Raw genomic sequence first — 18,989 nt, forward strand, 5'->3', positions numbered from 1 at the left:
AGCGAATCATAGTTTCCAACCATTCAGAGATGCCAACAAGATCCAAACCATTAAACAAACCACCCCAATTCTCCCTCCCCGCACTCTCTTTCAAGAGGCAGCCACCTTTCCATTTCTCAAACATATGCAGTTCCTGTGTACCCAGCCGGGGGTGTGGAATTTAATAAAAGATCTACTTGTCCATAGGACAGGTTGCTTCTTAAATCTACGTGTCCTGGAAAAATATCTACTTGTCCCTTTGGTGCCATGTAGTACGGTGACAAATTATGGCAGCACTCTCATTATGTAAGAGCTCTAATAATAACCTCTCTGATCATGCCAAGAATAATTCTGTAGTAGAGCCTGAATACTTGCAGTTTCAATCCTGACTATAGTAATTTCCTTATTTTGCTACCTTTCTGCAGATCTACGTAATGGAGCTGGAGAAAGCAGTAAGCAATAGTTCCAGTGCTGTAATGCCTTTGAGTCTGCAAACCTACTAACTTGCATGTTTTAAGGATGTTCACTAGCGCTTCTCTAATCTTTTCTATAAACTGAGAATGGTTGGAAATATACTCCTGACAATGGCAGAAGTAGAACTTCTTCCAGGATCCGGTGAAAAGTGGTAGGGGTCAACGTGAACTTGTAAACGCTCAATAGATCTTCGAATGAGCAAATCTACAGATGCATATTTGCTTGTGCTAAAATACAGTTCACAAATATTTTTTAGTAGTACGATTTTCTGGTCTTCTTCTGTAAGTTCTTGTTAATTCATGAAAGCTACTAATTCAAAGACCTATAGAATGGGTGCACTTTTGTGACAACAGCTCACAACTCTTTGTGGTGGAAAGAGCACATCAATCCCTAATGGCGCGGCCGCCCCGGGGTGCCACCGCACCCCATCATACCTAAATAGTTGAACTGCCGCAACAGGGATGCCGTCTTCCAAATAGATAAAAACAAGAGATTGACTATCAGGGCAACTGAGTCACCTTCTATCTGGACTTCACCATGGCCGTCCAGGCAGCCAGGAAGGAGTTCCTGCAGGTAAAACGAGACCTTCAGAAAACAGAGATCCCATATGCAATGTTATATCCTGCACATCTAAGCGTAGACCACACTGGCAAGAGAACCATCTTCGCAATGCCTAAAGCAGCCAAAGAATGTCTCAAGTCCATCGAATTGCGAAAATGAGGACCGCGCACGACGCAACACGATGATGAATCCGAATCTTGACCAGCTATGGAATGGTGTGGAGGGACGCCCCTCCCCTCTTTGTGCTGGACATTCTACAGTATCCAGCCCTCCTTCTTAACAGACAGCAAGACTCTACTGCCTCTGCCTGGCCCCTGGAGGGTACCGGGCTCCTGATGACCCACACAGAAGGGAACATCCCAAATTGTTCCAGTAAGTATAATGGACCTACTACTGTTAGATTGGACTGCATGTTTTGTTATTTGTTAATTGTTTAGGGCTGGGCACTGTCTTTAGCTATGTTGGTAAGCTGAAGTCGGAGGGGTTTGTTCTTGGGATACCTGTTTTGTCATACACCGCATAGTTGCATCACCTGCCACTGACCATATATTGAATCCAACTCTGCCCTAAATGTGAGTAAATACAAAGTATGGCTGGGCCTGGAAGGAAGGTGAACTTGATCACTTGGAACGTAGGAGGGCTCAACCACAGGAATAGTCCTCCGATACCTGGAACGTCACCATATTCACATAGCTCTTGTACAGGAAACACACTTGACGCATCGTACGGACACCACAATAGGCTTTAAATGGGCAGTTCGTTGTGTGGCATCCTCCTACTCTTCCTATCCAAGGTGGGTGGTCATCCTTATCAAACGGGGAGTCCCCTTTAAATTAGTGCACTCCCTCGCTGACGAACAAGGTGTCTTGCTATTGCCCAGGGCATGCTGTATGGCTGCTCCATCACCCTGATTAATACGTACACACCTAATGTTGATAACCCAGGCTTCTTCCATTCTACCTGGCGACACTTAGCACTAGCAGCCGAAAATGTCCTCTGGGGAGAAGATCTGAATACATATTTAGACCCCGCGATAGACAGGTCTCAGAGGATTGGCAGGGCTAGCAGGCATCGAGGATGATCCGGTAGGGTTTACAAGAGTATGACATAGTAGACACATGGCAGCTCAGACACCCAACCGTGAGAGAGGGCACCTTTGTGTCGATGGTACATAGTCTAGATTGGACTACTGTCTTATATCACAGGAAACGTGCCCGTGGGTGGAAGAGGTCAAACACCTAAACTTTGTCCAACCATGCTTCAGTGCTACTGCGATTAGCACTACCGGGAGCTAAAGCCACCCCATTCACATGGAGAATCCACACAACGGAATTGCTGGACGCTGTGATCAAAGAGGCGGTTCATAATGCAATCATTGAGGTTTTTTTTAACACATTCTGGAACAGTAGATGGGAAAGACGTGCCAGGGGAGGCTTTTAAGGTGACAACCAGGGGAATATGTACTGGTACTCGGGCGGGGGTTTTAAAATCGATTCATACACAATTACAAAAAATGGAGGATACGCTACACTCCTTAGAGTGCAACTAAGAACAACAGCATGGTATGGGCACTCTGGCATCCATACGGTAAAACTTGACAGAATTCAATGACCTGGCACTAGAAGAATCATCAAGCGCCACATAGCCCAAGCGTATGGGGAAGGTCTTAGACCCGGCTGTAGCCTAGCTAACAGACTCAGGCCACAAAAGCAGGTATAGCCTAGTCTCAAAATAAAGGATGCGATGGCATGAACACACTATTCTACATCTGCTATACTCTCGGCCTTGTGGGACTTCTATGCTAAATTGTATCATACTTGCAGTTCCGCTATGCTGGCTGAGGTTGATGAGCATCTACTAGAGGTGGTACTGGCGTGGCTTTCTCACGGCCAACAAGAATACCTACTATAACCTATAACAATGAATGATATCAAAGATGCAATCCGCACCCTCCCGAATGGCAAGGCCTCGGTGATTGATGGTCTGTCGGGAGAATTCTACAAAGAATTTGCTGACCTGTTTGCCCTGCGCTTGCATGCTATGTATGAGGAAGCATGCCAGAAACAAATACTGCTTCCCTCATTGCCGGAAGCTGGGATAGCTACCCTCCTAAAGCCAGACAAGGCCCCTGAACAGTGCGAATCATATAGTCCACTCTCACTCATTAAAATCAACACGAAAATCTTAGCCAAGGTCCTGGCAATTCGCCTGCAACCCCTGCTACCAAGCTGGTATTGCCAAATCAGACCGGTTTCATCCCCTCTAGATCGATTGCCCACAACCTACACATGATCTTTGTCTTGCTGCATCAGGTAGACCCATCACTTAGGGCGGCTGCAGTGCTTCTGGATGCTGCTAAGGCATTTGTTTCTGTCACCTGGGAATATATTCGCAGTTCTGGTGTGAATGGGCTTCCCAGAGCCCTTTACCTGTTGGATTAAGCTGCTCTACACTACCCATGTAGCTCAGATTAGAGTAAATTTATCACACATCGTACATGTTCCCCATTAACAGGGGAATGCGACAGGACTGCTCCCTGTCTCCTTTGTTGTTCACCCTGACTTTAGAACTGCTGGCCTGTCTCATTAGACATCAGCATGTGGTCTTGGCTCGGCAATTTCGGCTGTGACCACTAAGTATCGTACTCTACGCGGATGACATGGTCCTGTACGTGAGGGACAACGTGAAGCACCTTGTCCCTCTGATCAGAGAATACATTAACTTTGAGATTACTCTGGACCATGTATAAACTGGACACAATCTGTCATCATTCCCCTAACGCAGCAATGCTCCCTAGAGTTCCCATTGAAATGGGACACAGAACCAGTAAAATACCTTGGTGTCTGGATACATAAGGATCCAGAAGTGGTGATCTGGTAGATTTATGGTGGGACCACTTCCAAACTAGAAGAACAAGTAGCTAGGTGGTCGGTGTTGCTATTATTGCTAGCAGATACAATAGCAGTCATCAAGGTGGTTATTCTGCCCAGATTCTTAAAGCTATTTTTAAACATACCGATCATTCTCCCTGCTTGTTTTTTCAAGACCCTCCGAAGTTTGCTGATTAGGCTCACATGGGCTGGGAAACATCCAAGGATTAGTTGGGCCACACTCATGTTGGCGTATGACAGTGGGGTGTTCAGCATACTGGATTTTTATTTATAATATCTTTGCCCACAGGTGCACTTTGCCCAATATTGGTACGCAGCACATGAACACATCCCAGATGTGGCTATTGAACATGACGACGCACATCCAGTGCCCACTCATGGCTATGTTGCCTCACAAATGGGAGAGTGTTCCACGCATGGAGATAAATACACTACATTCTACTATTGTAGCCTGGCACAAATTGGCAAAATGGGCAGGGAAGCTCCCATTATATGCCCCTGCACTACCATTATGACACCACCCTGATATATTAGTATCCTGAGAGGATACAGGGTATCGGATACTCGATACGACTGGCCCCAAAACTATGGGTGATCTCTACCCCAATGGTAAATTCATAGTCCTGGTGGACGTTGCGGACTCCTAGCGGAGCACCCCAATGGTGGCATTTGTCTATTATTGTCTGCGAGCTGCTCTGAGTACTCTTCAACCAACATTCCTGGATGAGCCTCCCACACTCACGGCATTGCAAGTTCTACTCATTAGCACAACTAGACAGCATCTCATCACCAACTTTACAACGCAGCACAAATAGAGCAAGGTAAGACAGCTAGAGCAGAACGCCGTGCTCCCACAGCACTTGGTGGAAGAAGCCTGGCTTTTTTGCTGCCAACAACCTCACCTCTAATTGTTATTTACATATTAGCCACTTTAAGTTCCTCCATCAAACGTACTACATCCCAATGAAACTGCACAAATACAGATTGAGGTAAGATGCGGATTGTGTGCAATGTGAGGCCAGAGAGGTGGATTTTCTCCACCTGGCTTGGACTTGCCCTGCTGTCCAGACTTACTGGCAGCAGATAACTGAAGCCTTATCTCGCATGGTGTTGGTCATCATCCCATGTGAGCCTTTTGGGGCTGGTGAGAGACCTCCAGGCTGTAATACGTTGTTTTGTTTTTGTGGAGCTACTGTTGGGGGAGAGAAAAGTTGCATTACACTGGAGCAGTAGGATCAAGCCCACAAAGGCCGCCTGGCTGTCAGATATGACTTATTGCCAATCTCAGAACAATACGTAGAGGAACTGCCGAAGACCTCCCGGCCTAGAGACATATGGGGGCCTCTGACTTCATATTTATTTACACACACTGGGGACAATAATGAGCCAGCGTGAGAGGGGCACCTCAACAAAGGGGCGAGACAAATCTTTATGCAAGTGTTTGTTCATGTGTTGGGGCAGTGTTGCGGGCATAAATGACAAATGGTTGTATATTACCATATGTTTGTGAGTTATCTTAATATGCAAAAGCACTAATTTAAAAGAAAATATTCTTACCCTCATTTGTATTTGTATTACTTATAAAGCGCATTCAGACCAGCGGTAAAACAGATAGGAAGGGCTGACGGAAACCGAAAGACCCTACTGTGAAAACAGCCAAGACTTAAGTTGTTCTCAAAACAATAAAAGGGGCGGAATACCCCTAATTTTGGGTGGTAGTGAGTTCCATCACTTAGCTGCTGGCACTGGAAAGGCCGCCCCCCCCCCCCCCATTTTACTTTTTTGCTCCTCTGAATCCATGCCAACCTAAGGCCCATTGACCTTAACTGTTAGAGGGAAATCTGTTAATAAAATAAGACCAATCAGTTTGACACAGCAATATAGGTTTAATCGATTTTCAGCTTTCCTATTATTCCTACATCACGACTAAGGGTGTGCAAGTTTATTCGCTCTTGCAGATAACCTGAGCCCTGGGAGTGAAGAGCTTTATGGGTCAGGCACAGTGCTTAAAAAAAAAAACACTTCCTTATTGGTACCCAATGCAGTTCCCTCAGGCTCTCCTTTACAGATACAAACTTGGGTAGCCCGAGCACCAGACTGGCGGCTGCATTGTAAAAGAACTGCAGCTTGTTTAGGGAATATTGATCTATATTTAGGTTTAGGGCGTTACAGCAGTCCAATCTAGATGTGAAGCGCCAAGACCACCGTCACTCTTAGTGCTTGAGGTATGAAGGGCAAAACTTTTTTTTACGATTTTAACTCGAGTCTGTTGCTGCCTGCTTGACGCAATTCGTGTTTTTTCTTCCGTGATGTGTAGTTGTTGGACTGTTAGGAAAATTTCTTGTAAGTTGTGCCATTCGCTTCTCCAGCTATGGAGAAGCCTAAACGTTGTGATGCGATGGGTGTTCACCCCGCACAATCTTAATTAATATGCATGATGCCGATAAAGAGTCTGTAATATAATTTCCAAATTAGAGACTTGAATTAAGTTTTCTTGGTTGAGCAGTAATTTTGCAGATCATGGCCGACTGCAAAACAAAGCAGGTAACAAATTACAGTGTTGTATTCCAAGTGGCTTGCCAGGCGAGAAATAAACCAATTGCAAAAATTGCTGATATGTTTGACATTTCATTAGATATATGTGAGTCAGCCATGCTATTGGTGATACTTTATTGGCAGCTTCCACGAATTTATCAAATCCACTTCGTAACTGAGTCACTACAGTTAAAACATTTGGACTTGACATAAAGCCAACTGCGTAGGCATAACAACCAATTAAGGTTTTTAACATTTTCTGCCTTCTTCTAAAAAGGCTGGGTAGCAACAGAGAGTATGCACAGTGGTCTCGGTCCTATGATCACAAGCACTGCACCCAGCCATTGCAGCTGAAGATTTCCATGTTTGCTGTAACCTCTTAGTAAAAAAGGGCAAAGCTTTCTCAAATACTTTACATCTGCAGAAGAAAATCTGAAAATTATTTTTATACATTTTATGATTTGTTCTTCTCATATGAGTTCAGTAAAAGACTTTCGCGTTTCTTGCAGAAAAATGTTCTAAATAATACATTTTGTTTTTTAAAGGCAACATGTGTAAGTCCGACTCCTTTTTCAAGAGTTAGGTTATTTTTTTATAAAGATTGTATTAAATAAGCAAGCCAGTTGGAAGTGAAGACTAGCACGTGAAGAGAAACCTACAGGTGGCATAACAGCTCTATCAAAGGGTAATGCGTCAGAATTCCAAAGCAAGAGTAAGCTTTTCTCTAGGCAGGGGCGGCAAGTTGCACACCTGGGACAGTCTTCTGGTTCAAAATAGGCCAAATGTGGATTCTATTATTCCTCCCAGAGAGACTTTATAGAATGCAAAAGAAAGGTAAGTGGGTGCCCCATCCATAAAGGCATCTTGGAGAGAAACCATTTTGTGCTGCGATGACGGAGTTCACTTGAAAGGGCACCACCCACATGTACACCTTTGCAATTTAAAGCAACAAGCAACACATCTATGTCATGTCGCCACTCAGCCACATACATACATGGGGAAGGGGCTGCTACTAGTCGTGTGGGACTTCATGGAGAGGGTCGGTAGATTCCTGGTTCAGGTAAAAGACCTGTGCTCCTCTCCAATAGCTGCCACCATTCGTTCATGTCCTAAATGCTTGTGCAGCGTCCGTCAGGGTGGGTTAGGTAACTCTTTGTATGCAAATCCAGATGGAAGAGCCTTGCGTTTTGCTTCATAAGCCACAATAAAAAGCATGCACTTCCGTACTGTAGTCACAGATGTCTGGTTTGTCAAGGAGTAGAATGACACAATATATGTAATGCAAGTTGTCATATAAAGAAGATACAATATGTTTTACAAATTCAGTAGCTCTAAATATAGAAGCATTGCTATGGAACCTGGTAAAATTGAATTCTTAAGCGCAGGTGCACAGTGTCAAAACAGTTACCTATTCATAAAACCTAACCTGTAGCTAACGGAGGCCCACAGCGTCCCAAGTTGGGTGGAATTAGCTGTTTCTTTGGTTTTGTCCCTCATGCCTCTGTTAGTATGGTCCTCGCATGTATTGCACTAAACCCAGATTAAGCCGACACTCGCTCCTACACAAGTCATGTTTTCCCTTTTGCAGGAGTGACTTAGATCCTTTGTCTACTGGACCTGAATGGAGAATGTAGCTTCAAGCTGGTGAAAAGTGGGAGTTGCAAGTGTAAATTGGGCTGTAGGAACTCTTTGGTACATTCATGTAAGGAAGAAGCAGTCAATGCAGCTTGCAGGAACAGTGAGGCTTCACAGCACTGCCAGTACCACCACACAGAAAAAAAAACGACTTTTATGAAGGCTTTATCACAGTCTTGCATTTGTCTTTTTCATGTAGAAACAGGAGACTATAATGAAGGCTCTGTGAACTAATGGGGGGCGGGGGGTCTTCAGGATAATTCTGTATCTGTGAAATGAAGTGTATGTCTTGCCTCTGGTTCACAGAAAATGATACAGCCACATTTTTCTTTTAAAATGAGCACGGATTACATGTGCCGCATCCTATTATTTAGCACTCCTAATGCACATTACAGAAGTGTTTCACCCCTCTCAGCTTTCTGGAGTAAATAGTACAGCTGAAGCACTGTAGCAAGGCATGTTTCTAGCAACGTGTCGCCACCCCAATCCCATACCAGCACCACCACCAATTCCATACCACCACTAAAGGCATGGAACCACGCATGCCTTAAAGCGGTCAAAACTACGACCCCGTCTCTACCACGCATGCCTTTACAACAAATTTTGTTGTAAAAAACATGCTTAGTAAAGGCCTATGTGGAAATGGCATGAGTGGTTGTGTCATACAACCCCTCTCTTAACTTTAAAAACTACCCCACCCCCACCTGCCCTGAGGCCCAAAACTACTCCCACCCCTAAAAGCTCCCCCCCCTCAAAATAAAACCCTGGTCCCTGTTCATATTACAAAAAAGAACTGAACCTGCCCCCTCCCCCTAAAGTCTCCCCACCCACCCTGAGCCCTAAAACCTTCCCCCACCCCTAATAAGTAAACTACCCGACCCCCCCCCCACCCAGCCTAAACCCTAAAAAATACTCACCCCCACCCCCAAACTAACGCGACCCCCTACTCACCCTAAGTTGTAAATACACCCCACTGCTAAAAACTACCTCCAAACCATACTCCATCCCCACTTACCTCACTACTTCCACTTCTGATCCGTCCTCCTCTCACCCTTCTCCTGCCTGTCATTAAACCTTCCCCGCCCCTAAAAAATAAGTACCCCGCCCCTCCACCCCACCCCTAAAAAAAAAAATACCCCGACCCGCCCCCGCCCCCCCCCCCGACCCTATCACCACCCTAAGCCCTAAAAAATAAACTTCCCCCAAACCCCGCCACCAAAAAATAAACTAACTGGACCCCCCCTACCCTAAATTCACCCCACCACTAAAAACTACTTCCCAAGCCCTGCCCCAGCCCCACTTACCTCACCGCGTCCTCTACCGATCCTTCCTCCTCTCCTCCTGCTCTTCCTTAAACCTTCTCCTGAAAAATCAACTTCCCTGCCCTCCACCCCGCCCCTAAAAAATCAACTACCCCAGACCCTCCACCCACCCTGAGCTCTAATTCCACTCCCCATCACTAAAAACTATCCCCCAAACCCTACCCCTGCCCCACTTACCTCAACATGCCCCTCCCGATCCACTGGACCATTCTCTGCCTTTTTGCATGGTTAAGGCGGAGAAAAAGGCAGTCATCGTGTAAGCAAGCGTTGTTCCGTTTGCGTGGGAAACGTCCGCGTTGTTTAGGACATTTCCCCTGGCAAAGGTCTGGTTTTAATGTGCTATTGCTATTGTACGGAAACTTGATACTGCAAGTCTGGGCTTGCGTGTGTTGTCTTATTAAAAACACAGACCTGTTCGCATTGCCAGTGTTTGTTTTCGGATAGGTAGTGCTTGTGCAAAACTGTAATACGATATATAATTTCAGCTGTGACGCAATTTAATGGCTTTGATGTTTCGTTCCTTTGGCAGGTGAAACAAGCAAACGTCTTCTGTAGCCTACCGCTGAAAACGCAATGTCTCGAAGGAAGTCTGAAAGCAAAGTCCCTCCAGGTTTTCTAGCCACCACCCGTCCAATCAAGACTGAAGGCTTTCAGGATGCGTACTCAGTTTCTGATAAAGAATTAGGAAGGTAAGAAATACAGCTGCCAAGAAGAGAATATGACACTAGTGAACATTCCATAGCCCCCCCCCCACCCACACACACACACACACACACACACACACACATTTAGTAGCATTGAATTCAGTAGATTTTCTTGATATCGATCCATTAAAGTTGCACCCAGCTTATAACTTGAATTCTGTGACCAATGCACTTGGACCCTTAATGTGTGTATTTATTTATCAGTTCACTGATTAACTTGCTTTGTATAATTTCAGGGTTCGCCAAACGAATGCCTGTCACATCATCTTGAAAATTACACATTTAGTGTTTTTTGATATTGCAAAATTGAGTAAATACTCAGCAGTGACATGCAAGTGATCTGGGACATTCTAAACACCATACTTAAAGTCTTCTGTATGTTTACGTAGCAGTGTAGGTTTGCAATTCACAGATGCCAATTATGATTTTCCCGGTGTTTTATAGTTCACTGCCTCGGACCAAGAAATAATTTTACTTGCCTTGCCTATGATTGCTCTAATTTGGACCTGATTTGTTTCTCCGTTATGTCCGAGGGAATTCTGAGGTGACGAGCTACTAAGACAGGAAAATCTTAGAACAATATTAGTTTCTTGCCGTGATACGTTGGATTTTGTTTAGGTTAGCTCTGTGGAGAATGGGATAACTGCTGATTGTTGCTTTGACACGCATTTACCAACACATCGACTAACATACTCAAGTGAATGACATTAGTGCAGTTCAGAAGTGCTGGCTAATAGGTGCTGTGTACAAAAACTATAGGCCAATGTGCCATCCAATAGTGAAAGTTCGACTGTACTAACTAAACAAAAATACACTTGGCGAATCTTGCTTCTTCGCCTACAAAGGGTGACGGGTTTTGCTACTTTCTTGCTAAACATTTTATTCACAATCAGTCTGCAAAAAGTAAACACCAACGTATTAAATGTGCATATTACCTTTTCAGCCTAAGACAGCATAGCTCTCTGGCATTTCAAGTAGGAATTCGCTCTTTAAAGTCTTCTTTAGAGTCAGCGGCAATTTCTGATGCTATTAATTGTTTTTTTTGGGTTCAGCCGTTAAATTGTGTGAACCCTTTCCCCTGTGCACTTGCGTGTAGCACTTAACCAATAGCTTCTTGTCTGTTTTCAGAAACGTATATTTTATACACGGTGACTTTGGTCTCGTAGGGCATATTTGGGAACGGAACTTTTTTTTCTCCATCAGACTTCGACCCAAACCAAAAGGGAGAACGGAGGGATAAACATGAACCTGCAAGAGTTTGATAAAGTGTAAAGGAGGGGGGGGGGGGGGGCTGCTAGTGGGTTAAAGAGGCATGAGGTAGAAACGACTATGCAGCATTGGTATTTGGCACCCACGATATTCAGTAGCACCAACTGAGAGTTTCTGAGCAAAGCTTTGGGTCCCAGCTCTATTCATTTACAAATTAAGCACTGAGCCTACCCATAGTCCTGAGTTCTGATGGATACTTAAAACAACAGATTCCTCACCTCGTGAATACCCACAGGAGCCAGAATGGATCCAGGAAGCTTTCTTCAGCTCAGATCCGTCCCGCCACGGATGAGACATAGGGGCCTCTTCATAGTCACCAACTCTACATGCAGACATCAGTTCCTGTCTGTGCCTTCAAACATGAATCTGGAGCTCACTCACTGCCTAGCATTCTTTCAGGCTTGACAAACCATATTTTCAAACATTTTCCAGTGTGCAAAGGACAATGTCACCCCTCCAAAAGCAACAGAGTTGAAACTTTGTAACAATTGCCACAAACAAATGACCCTCAAGGGGCTCCTCACACGACTGCATCGGATGATTCTGAAAACAGTCTGGGACAGCAGAGCCAAACTCAGTGACTGAACATCTCCAAAAGGCACTGTCCTGCTTGAAGTCAAGGGCACGGATGCTTTCTTACGAGTGCTCTTTCTCCAGATCGAAATTATCAGGCAAGTCTAAAGAGAAGAAACCTAAGAAGTTGAAGCATAACTCTCCTTTGTCCCGCCAAAGGGGCTGCATGTCCTCACAAGGTACTCTTAAGCCACAGACTGTCTCTCTGACCTCAGAACTGATCCCACCGATGGTATGCAACCAGAGTTTCTGCAATGCTGCAGGAAATCCTGACCTTTACAGTAGCTATGTTGTGCCTGTTCAGCATCCTATTGGCTCATTCTAAAGCACCTTCGGGCTCTATGGATCCGAGTAGGCCTCCAGTCTGTCCACTGGCAGCAGATTTGTCCCCGATGCCAACTGTGCTCCTCTAACACCACCTCATTACCCCCCCCCTCCAAAATCCTAGGGTCAGCCCCAACTCCTGTGCTGTCATCAAGCGTGATGCCCCCTTACAGCACCACAAGACACCAGAGCCTTGAGCATTGATGCTGGCACAGTTGACACCAGGAGGGGAGCTGATAGTTCTTTTGGACAAAGAGGCAAATGCGCAGTGACTGCCATTGAAGTGGAACCTCGTAGCCCCTTAGGTTATTCAGATTCAGAGAGGCTTCCTTTACGCTTACAGACTGTCTGACCATGATGATGACGATAATTCAGAAACTTATGGCGCTGAGAATTTATTTTCAGACCTTCAAGATGCTAGTGGCCTGGATACCTCTCCTGACACTGGCCTTCATTTACCTACTAATGGCACATCAAGGAAAGAATCTTCCTCCTTCACCATGGTCATTCTGAGAGCAGCAAAGGTCCTAGACCTACAACAGCCTTCTATGGAGATCAAGACGAACATGTAACAGAGGTCCTGCAGCCTGGGTAGACCTCACAGGAACTGCCTTTTAACAAGGCTTTAACCGACGCACTAAGCGTTGGGCTAAGCCAGGATCTTGCCCACAACTTAATAGGTAAATGCCAGGGCACACAGGCCTGTACCTGGGCACCATGCCTTTCTCTTGCAACACCCCACACTAGGGAGTCTAGTGGCCTAGGTCACTACCAGCTGGCTCAATCACAGTGTGTTTCCGATCACCCTGCCAGATAGTCTTGAAATGCATTGAGACTATCGACTGCTTGGGTAGGTCAGTCTGGACCCTATTTAGTGTGGTGCTGGATCTCCAGGATACTTATTTCGACATCCCCCATCCTGCACTCCCAGAGGCGTTACCTGCAGTTTCAGGTAGTGCATGAGCACTTTTAGTTCTCAATGCTCCCTTTCAGCCTTACCAGTGCACCTCTGGTGTTCATGAAAGTGGTGTTGATAGTCGCTGCCCACCTTTGGAGGTTGGGAATAACAGTTGCTTTGTATGTTGACTAGTGGTTGCTGGATCACCTCAGACAGTCACTCAATGAGTCTGGGACATTCAGGCCATGATTTTGATACTTCACCCCATGTGCTGTGCTCCGGTGATGGCAGCTCTGATGCTTCCTGGCCTCCTGCTTGTGAACCATGCAAGGTGGCTTGTGCAGGCTCTGCAATGGGATCTGAATTTTCAGTGAACCCAACACAATGGGAACCTGCTGGATTCCATCCAGGTGTCAAGAGTGTGCAGAAGATGGGTGCAGGTTCTCAACAACACCACCACAGCCATGTGATACTGCAACAAACAGGGCAGAGTGGGGTCCATGGGGCCTGTGCCAAGAGGCCTTGTGCCGCTGGAAATAGCTGAATCATCAGGACATTTCTCTGGTCATACAGTACCTAGTAGGATCTTTAAAAGCTAGGGTGGACAAACTCAGCAGACATTGTACAGCAGATCACAAATGGTGGCTGCACTCAGAAGTGGCACAAGGAGAACATTGGCTCGATCATTTCGCCACCGCCAATAATGTGCTATGTCTAAGCTTCTGCAATTTGGCATTCCCAAGGCGGTTCTTGCTGAGAGACGCTTTTCATTTGGGTTGGAGCTTGTGACTCCTGTACACCTTCCCACCTGTCCCTCTTCTGCCTAAAGTTCTAATTAAGATCACGAATGACTGAGCCCAAGTTATCCTATCGACTTTGGAATGAGCAAGTGTGGTACCCAGTACTTCTGACCAAGAGCATCTATCCTCCGATCGTGGTGCCCCTTCGGAGAGGGCTTCCTGTCACAGCAGCAGGGCAGGGTCCTGCACCCGAGCATGCACAACCTACAGCTCCATGCTTGGAGATTGAGCATCAACAGTTGATGACTTGTGATCTCCCTTCTAAAGAAGTGAGTGTCTTCTTGGCAGCTAGGTGTCCCTCGACTAATACAATCTATAAGGGATGCTGGTAGAAGTTTTTTTTTTTTTTCTCCATTTTTTTTCCTCTGGTGTTGCCGATATATCTAGCCTTTACAGGCACAGTTGTCTGACCTATTACTATATTGTTTAGCATTATGCCCCCAAGGTCTTGCTTCAGTGACATTTAAAGATAATTGGGTCTTTCAGATGTTTTACATTTACTTGATCATCCATCTTTATTCAAGGCACCTGATTGTTTTCCTGAAAGGGCTGGGCCATATGTTACTGTCAACACCATTTGTGTTGCCTTAGTGCGGGATCCCAGTCTGGTTCTCACTTTACACATGTGCACTTCATTTGAGCCAATGTACAGCTGCCATATCAGATTGCTCACCTTAAAGATGACGATCCTCATAGTGATAATGTCAGCTCAGTTCATGAGTGAATTGCACTCTGTTGAGCAAACTTATACTACCTTTTTCCCAGACAACCTGCGGTTCAGGACTTAAGCAGCATTTCTCCCAAACATTTTCACACCCTTCCACATAGGAGAGTTCATTACCCATCTAAAGAGGAAGCGAGATTTATCACCTGGACCCAGGGAGATCTCTGAGCTTTTACATAAATCATACAAAGGACCATTGCATGGGCGATCAGGTCTTTGTAGTCTTCTCTGGGGTGAAGAAAGGAAAAGCTGTGCAGAAGAAAACCATCTCTAGATGTATTGTCCGATGCATCAAAATTTGCTATAGATTGGACAAGAAACATCCTCAAGAAGGTCTACTTGCTAATTCTACCAAAGCAAATGCTGCTAACACTGCGCTGGCATGGTGGGAAAGACTGTTCTAGTCCATGTTAATAAAATTCTATATAGAGAGTTCCACACTATCCCAATCTGATTACTAAGGCTATGCGACGGATGGCACAGACAGAATTCAGCATGCGCATATGGCAACTATGTAGAGGCCCTGATGTAATATTTGGGGTAGCCAAATCTGACAAAGAGCGGCACAATTCCGCTTACCGATGTCCAATGGGAGTGCAGAAGAAAAGTCTCTATATTCAGTCTGGCGCCTGGGACTATTAACAAGTTGAGGAATCTGCGGTTAGAAAGACTATTCACCAGAAAGACCATTACTGAAGAAAAATTACTTCTATCACATTTATAGGGTGGCTGGATTAATGTGCTCTCCGATTTCCCCTATAACACCATGCACAACGTGTGAGCCTTGCACCCTGTGGCTGGCGAATCCACTAATGACAACTCTAGCAATAGTTCTGTCAGTGTTATTCCTTTTAACATATTCTTCAGGAATTTAACTTTGTTGGGACTGACTCCACTTTTTATTTTTCGGATGTTGATTAAAATGAGTACAATTTAAATCTACTACAGTAACACCTATTACAAATAACTTAAGATGGAACGCACATTATAATTTATTTACATTATATACATAATATTTATTAGACATACGGTGATGTAAACCTATTTTGCGTTGTATGAAAGTACAGTTTGACCGCTGTTTCTTAATTCTCTAATTTCTACTTTTTCTTTCTCCAGAGGAAAATTTGCAGTAGTCAGAAAGTGCTTTGAAAAAAGTAGTGGGCGGGAATATGCAGCTAAATATTTAAAGAAGAGAAGAAGAGGTCAAGATTGCAGAGCGGAGATTACACATGAAATTGCAGTACTCGAGTTGGCGAAGTCGAGTTCAAGAATTGCTGATCTCCATGAAATTTATGAAACTACTAATGAAATCATCTTAGTACTTGAATAGTAAGTGTGTGTAGATTTTATGAAAACTATCCAGTTTACTGCAGAATGCAAAGGTGGCAAACATAAAGGTTGACTTTCGAATGCTCAGGCTTAAACCATTCTCTAGCTGTGCAGGATGGTGACTGGCCACTAGGGGCCATTTCTGTAACAGAATATTGAACATTGGCCATCACAGCTAAATAATGACCTTATTACAGCACCCACCCCTGCTCTGTCACCCACCATGGCAGATCCTGGTTCTGGTTGACATTTTCAGTTTTTTTTTTCGTACTGGGTTTATTGTTTTTGTCTGTCAGTTCCGGACGCTTGGTGTCCTTCATTTTCTATTGGAACTCTCCTAGCTAGCAGTGTTTCACGTTTTGACTAGTTGGTGCCCCTTTTTTTCCTCCTAAAAGGGATTTTCTGATTTACATCAGTAGGTGGGGTTTATCCATTTTGCGCCATGAAACTCTACAGAAAACGGGACCTCCTTTTTATTCTTCTTCTTTGTAATCATAACAATAATAGTGATGGTGCACTATATTTTGCTCAAAACGCGCAACATTCAGAAGCTAGTTAACTTTAAAGTCAAAGATGATAAAGCTCCGCCGTCTTACAATAGTGGTTAGGCATCCCGGGTAAACACGTGACACGGAGCGTACCTGTCTCCATAGCGACAAAAACCCCTCCTGTGAGTAAAAAAAAAAAAAAAAAAAAAAAAAAAAAGAGGCAATATGCAGAGCTCGTGATAAGTGAATGCTCCCTTATTGGAGTTCATATGGTGTTCTTTTGAACACACGCACGAGTTTGACATTGTGTTTTTCTACAGCCTTACTTACATTGTAATTGTGATGTGGCTACGTAGTCCTTGAGATGCAGTCCTCTTGCAGGGCAGGCTAAAAGGCCTTCGGGTTTGCCATGACCGTGTTGAGTTAATTGTTTGTAGTTATCACACAATGTGGTATCGTTTGCCACCTAGTGGTTGCATTTCAGATAGTATCTTCCTCTAAAATTCCGGAAATGTGCGTCAATCACAAAGGTGCCAGGAATCTATGACACCAACTAAAGTCCACATATCGATGCAGTTTCTGGTTATTTTATTTCGTCTTTGAATTTGGATGAAACTATGACTTCAAACTGGCAAGAAACTCCGCTCGCAGCGATTAGAGCAATTGAAGGGCGGGACATTCGTACCTCCTGGCCCTTCGATCCAGTAACCCACTTCGTGGACTCGTACCCTGGGGAGGGGTGCGAGGGTGGAGTGTTGGCACGGGGGGTGCTCATTTAAATTATGCTCTCGGGGAAATAATTTTCGTGGACTGGTGTATACAATATGTGTAAACATTACTTGCCACCGTATCATGGCAACCACATGCTTAAGAAGTCTGTATGTTTTCGGTCAAACATGAGCCAGTTTACTGGTTGGCTTTAGGGCTTAAATGAACAAAGTGAGAATCTAAGCAGATGTCGGTTACACAAGAAGCACTTATTCAAGACTTTGGAAAAATATTCAGTGTTAATATTTTAGGAATAATTTCTTAACTCTCCAGAAGTAGGCTATCCCAGTTATTCTCACTGTAAAACACTTTGAATCTGAACGAAGGCCACCACGAAACATCTAATGTCCTAAAGCATTGAGATCAATTTGGTAGCAATACATAATGCATGTTAACATCTCCTAATAGCCACATGATGCTACACAATGTGCAATATGATTTGCCTTTAATCAGGTTTATAGTATCCTGTCTCTTTCCTTGCCACATATGTTGTTCAGCTCTGACTTATTTTGTCCATTAGTTGCCTCAAAATTCCAGAGGCCAAAATATGTACCGAGGGTGTTTTTTTTTTTTTTTTTTTTTAATAAAGTGTTTTTATTAAGTATTTTGGAACTCACGGATGGTACATACTAAGTAAATACATTCAGGTAACGACAAATTGTCATTCTGTAACAACATGCCGTTTACGTGGTAATATCCTGGTTAATAAATCATAACATCCAGTAAACAATAACCGGCCCATCGCCTCAACTTAATACATACCGTGTTAATAACCTTCCCAAAAATCCAGCCCAGCTATGCACACCCTCCTGCGTTCTCCCAGATCACTAACCCCAGCCGAAGTACCAATATGTTCCAAATGTGTTAATGAAATGTTAAGCATAGTTGCAGAGCATTTACCAGGAAAGCTTGACAAATCATCTGAAAGATAATGTTATTGAATCAGTTTTAGAAGGGTACAAATCAGACTTCATTGTAAATCTCGAGAGGTCTAGTTCAGTTCCAAGAGAGCAGTTGGTTAGTCCAGGTAGGATGGGGTCATGGCATTTTCCCTTTATCAGATAGCCTAGTCTGAGACTCCTAAAAATATTGCTGAGATTCCTGCAACTTGGCCTTTCATTTGTCCTGCATTCATATGGCATATGACGCTACTTCAGGGATTGCTTAACTTTAAGTGACCACACTCTTTTTGGTGAGGGACCAGTTAAGATTGATTGGTTGCAAAAGCCATCTTTTAGAGGAGTCTGCAAGGGGGGGGATTCTAAAGAACTTTTACCGACTAATTCTAGAATCCTGCATTCCCTCATAAAAGTTGGAAAGTTTGCATGATGAATATCAAGATCCAGGAATTGTACACAGTTTCACCCTGTGTATAAGTGTGCTTTTTAAATGGTTTCTGCAGTCACCTGTGCAACGGAGATGATCTGAACGGAGAAAATCACCGTAACATACTATTTGAAGAAACAATGCAGTCACTGCTTTTGGCACACTTGAAATGGCCCTTGGCCCTATCAAAACATATACAGAGTTGTAGAAAAACGTACAGAGTTGTTAGAATTATTTCAATTTCAGGTGTAGAGTGCAGTCTCGCAGACACTTATAGTCTGGTTCTATGGGTCACACAAAAAATGGATCACGGAATTCTGATGAAGTGTTTTTTAAGTAGTGGTGGACACCTAGACTTTCTTGTAAAAGAAAACAGGAAATGCCAAGAA

At 44.2% G+C, this 18,989-nt stretch overlaps 1 protein-coding gene across 2 annotated transcripts in view; it reads left to right on the plus strand.

Moving 5' to 3' along the window:
- Positions 1 to 18,989, plus strand: part of STK17B (serine/threonine kinase 17b) — a 79,979-nt gene that overhangs the window by 12,886 nt on the left and 48,104 nt on the right. For both annotated transcript variants that reach the window (XM_069225860.1, XM_069225861.1), the window contains exons 2-3: positions 9,927 to 10,086; positions 15,806 to 16,018. In XM_069225860.1, the coding sequence (XP_069081961.1) occupies positions 9,971 to 10,086; positions 15,806 to 16,018 (329 nt within the window). In that variant the 5' untranslated portion in view covers positions 9,927 to 9,970. The remainder of the gene's footprint in view (positions 1 to 9,926; positions 10,087 to 15,805; positions 16,019 to 18,989) is intronic.

This window comes from Pleurodeles waltl, chromosome 3_1 (assembly GCF_031143425.1).
Source record: "Pleurodeles waltl isolate 20211129_DDA chromosome 3_1, aPleWal1.hap1.20221129, whole genome shotgun sequence".
NCBI lineage: Eukaryota > Metazoa > Chordata > Amphibia > Caudata > Salamandridae > Pleurodeles > Pleurodeles waltl.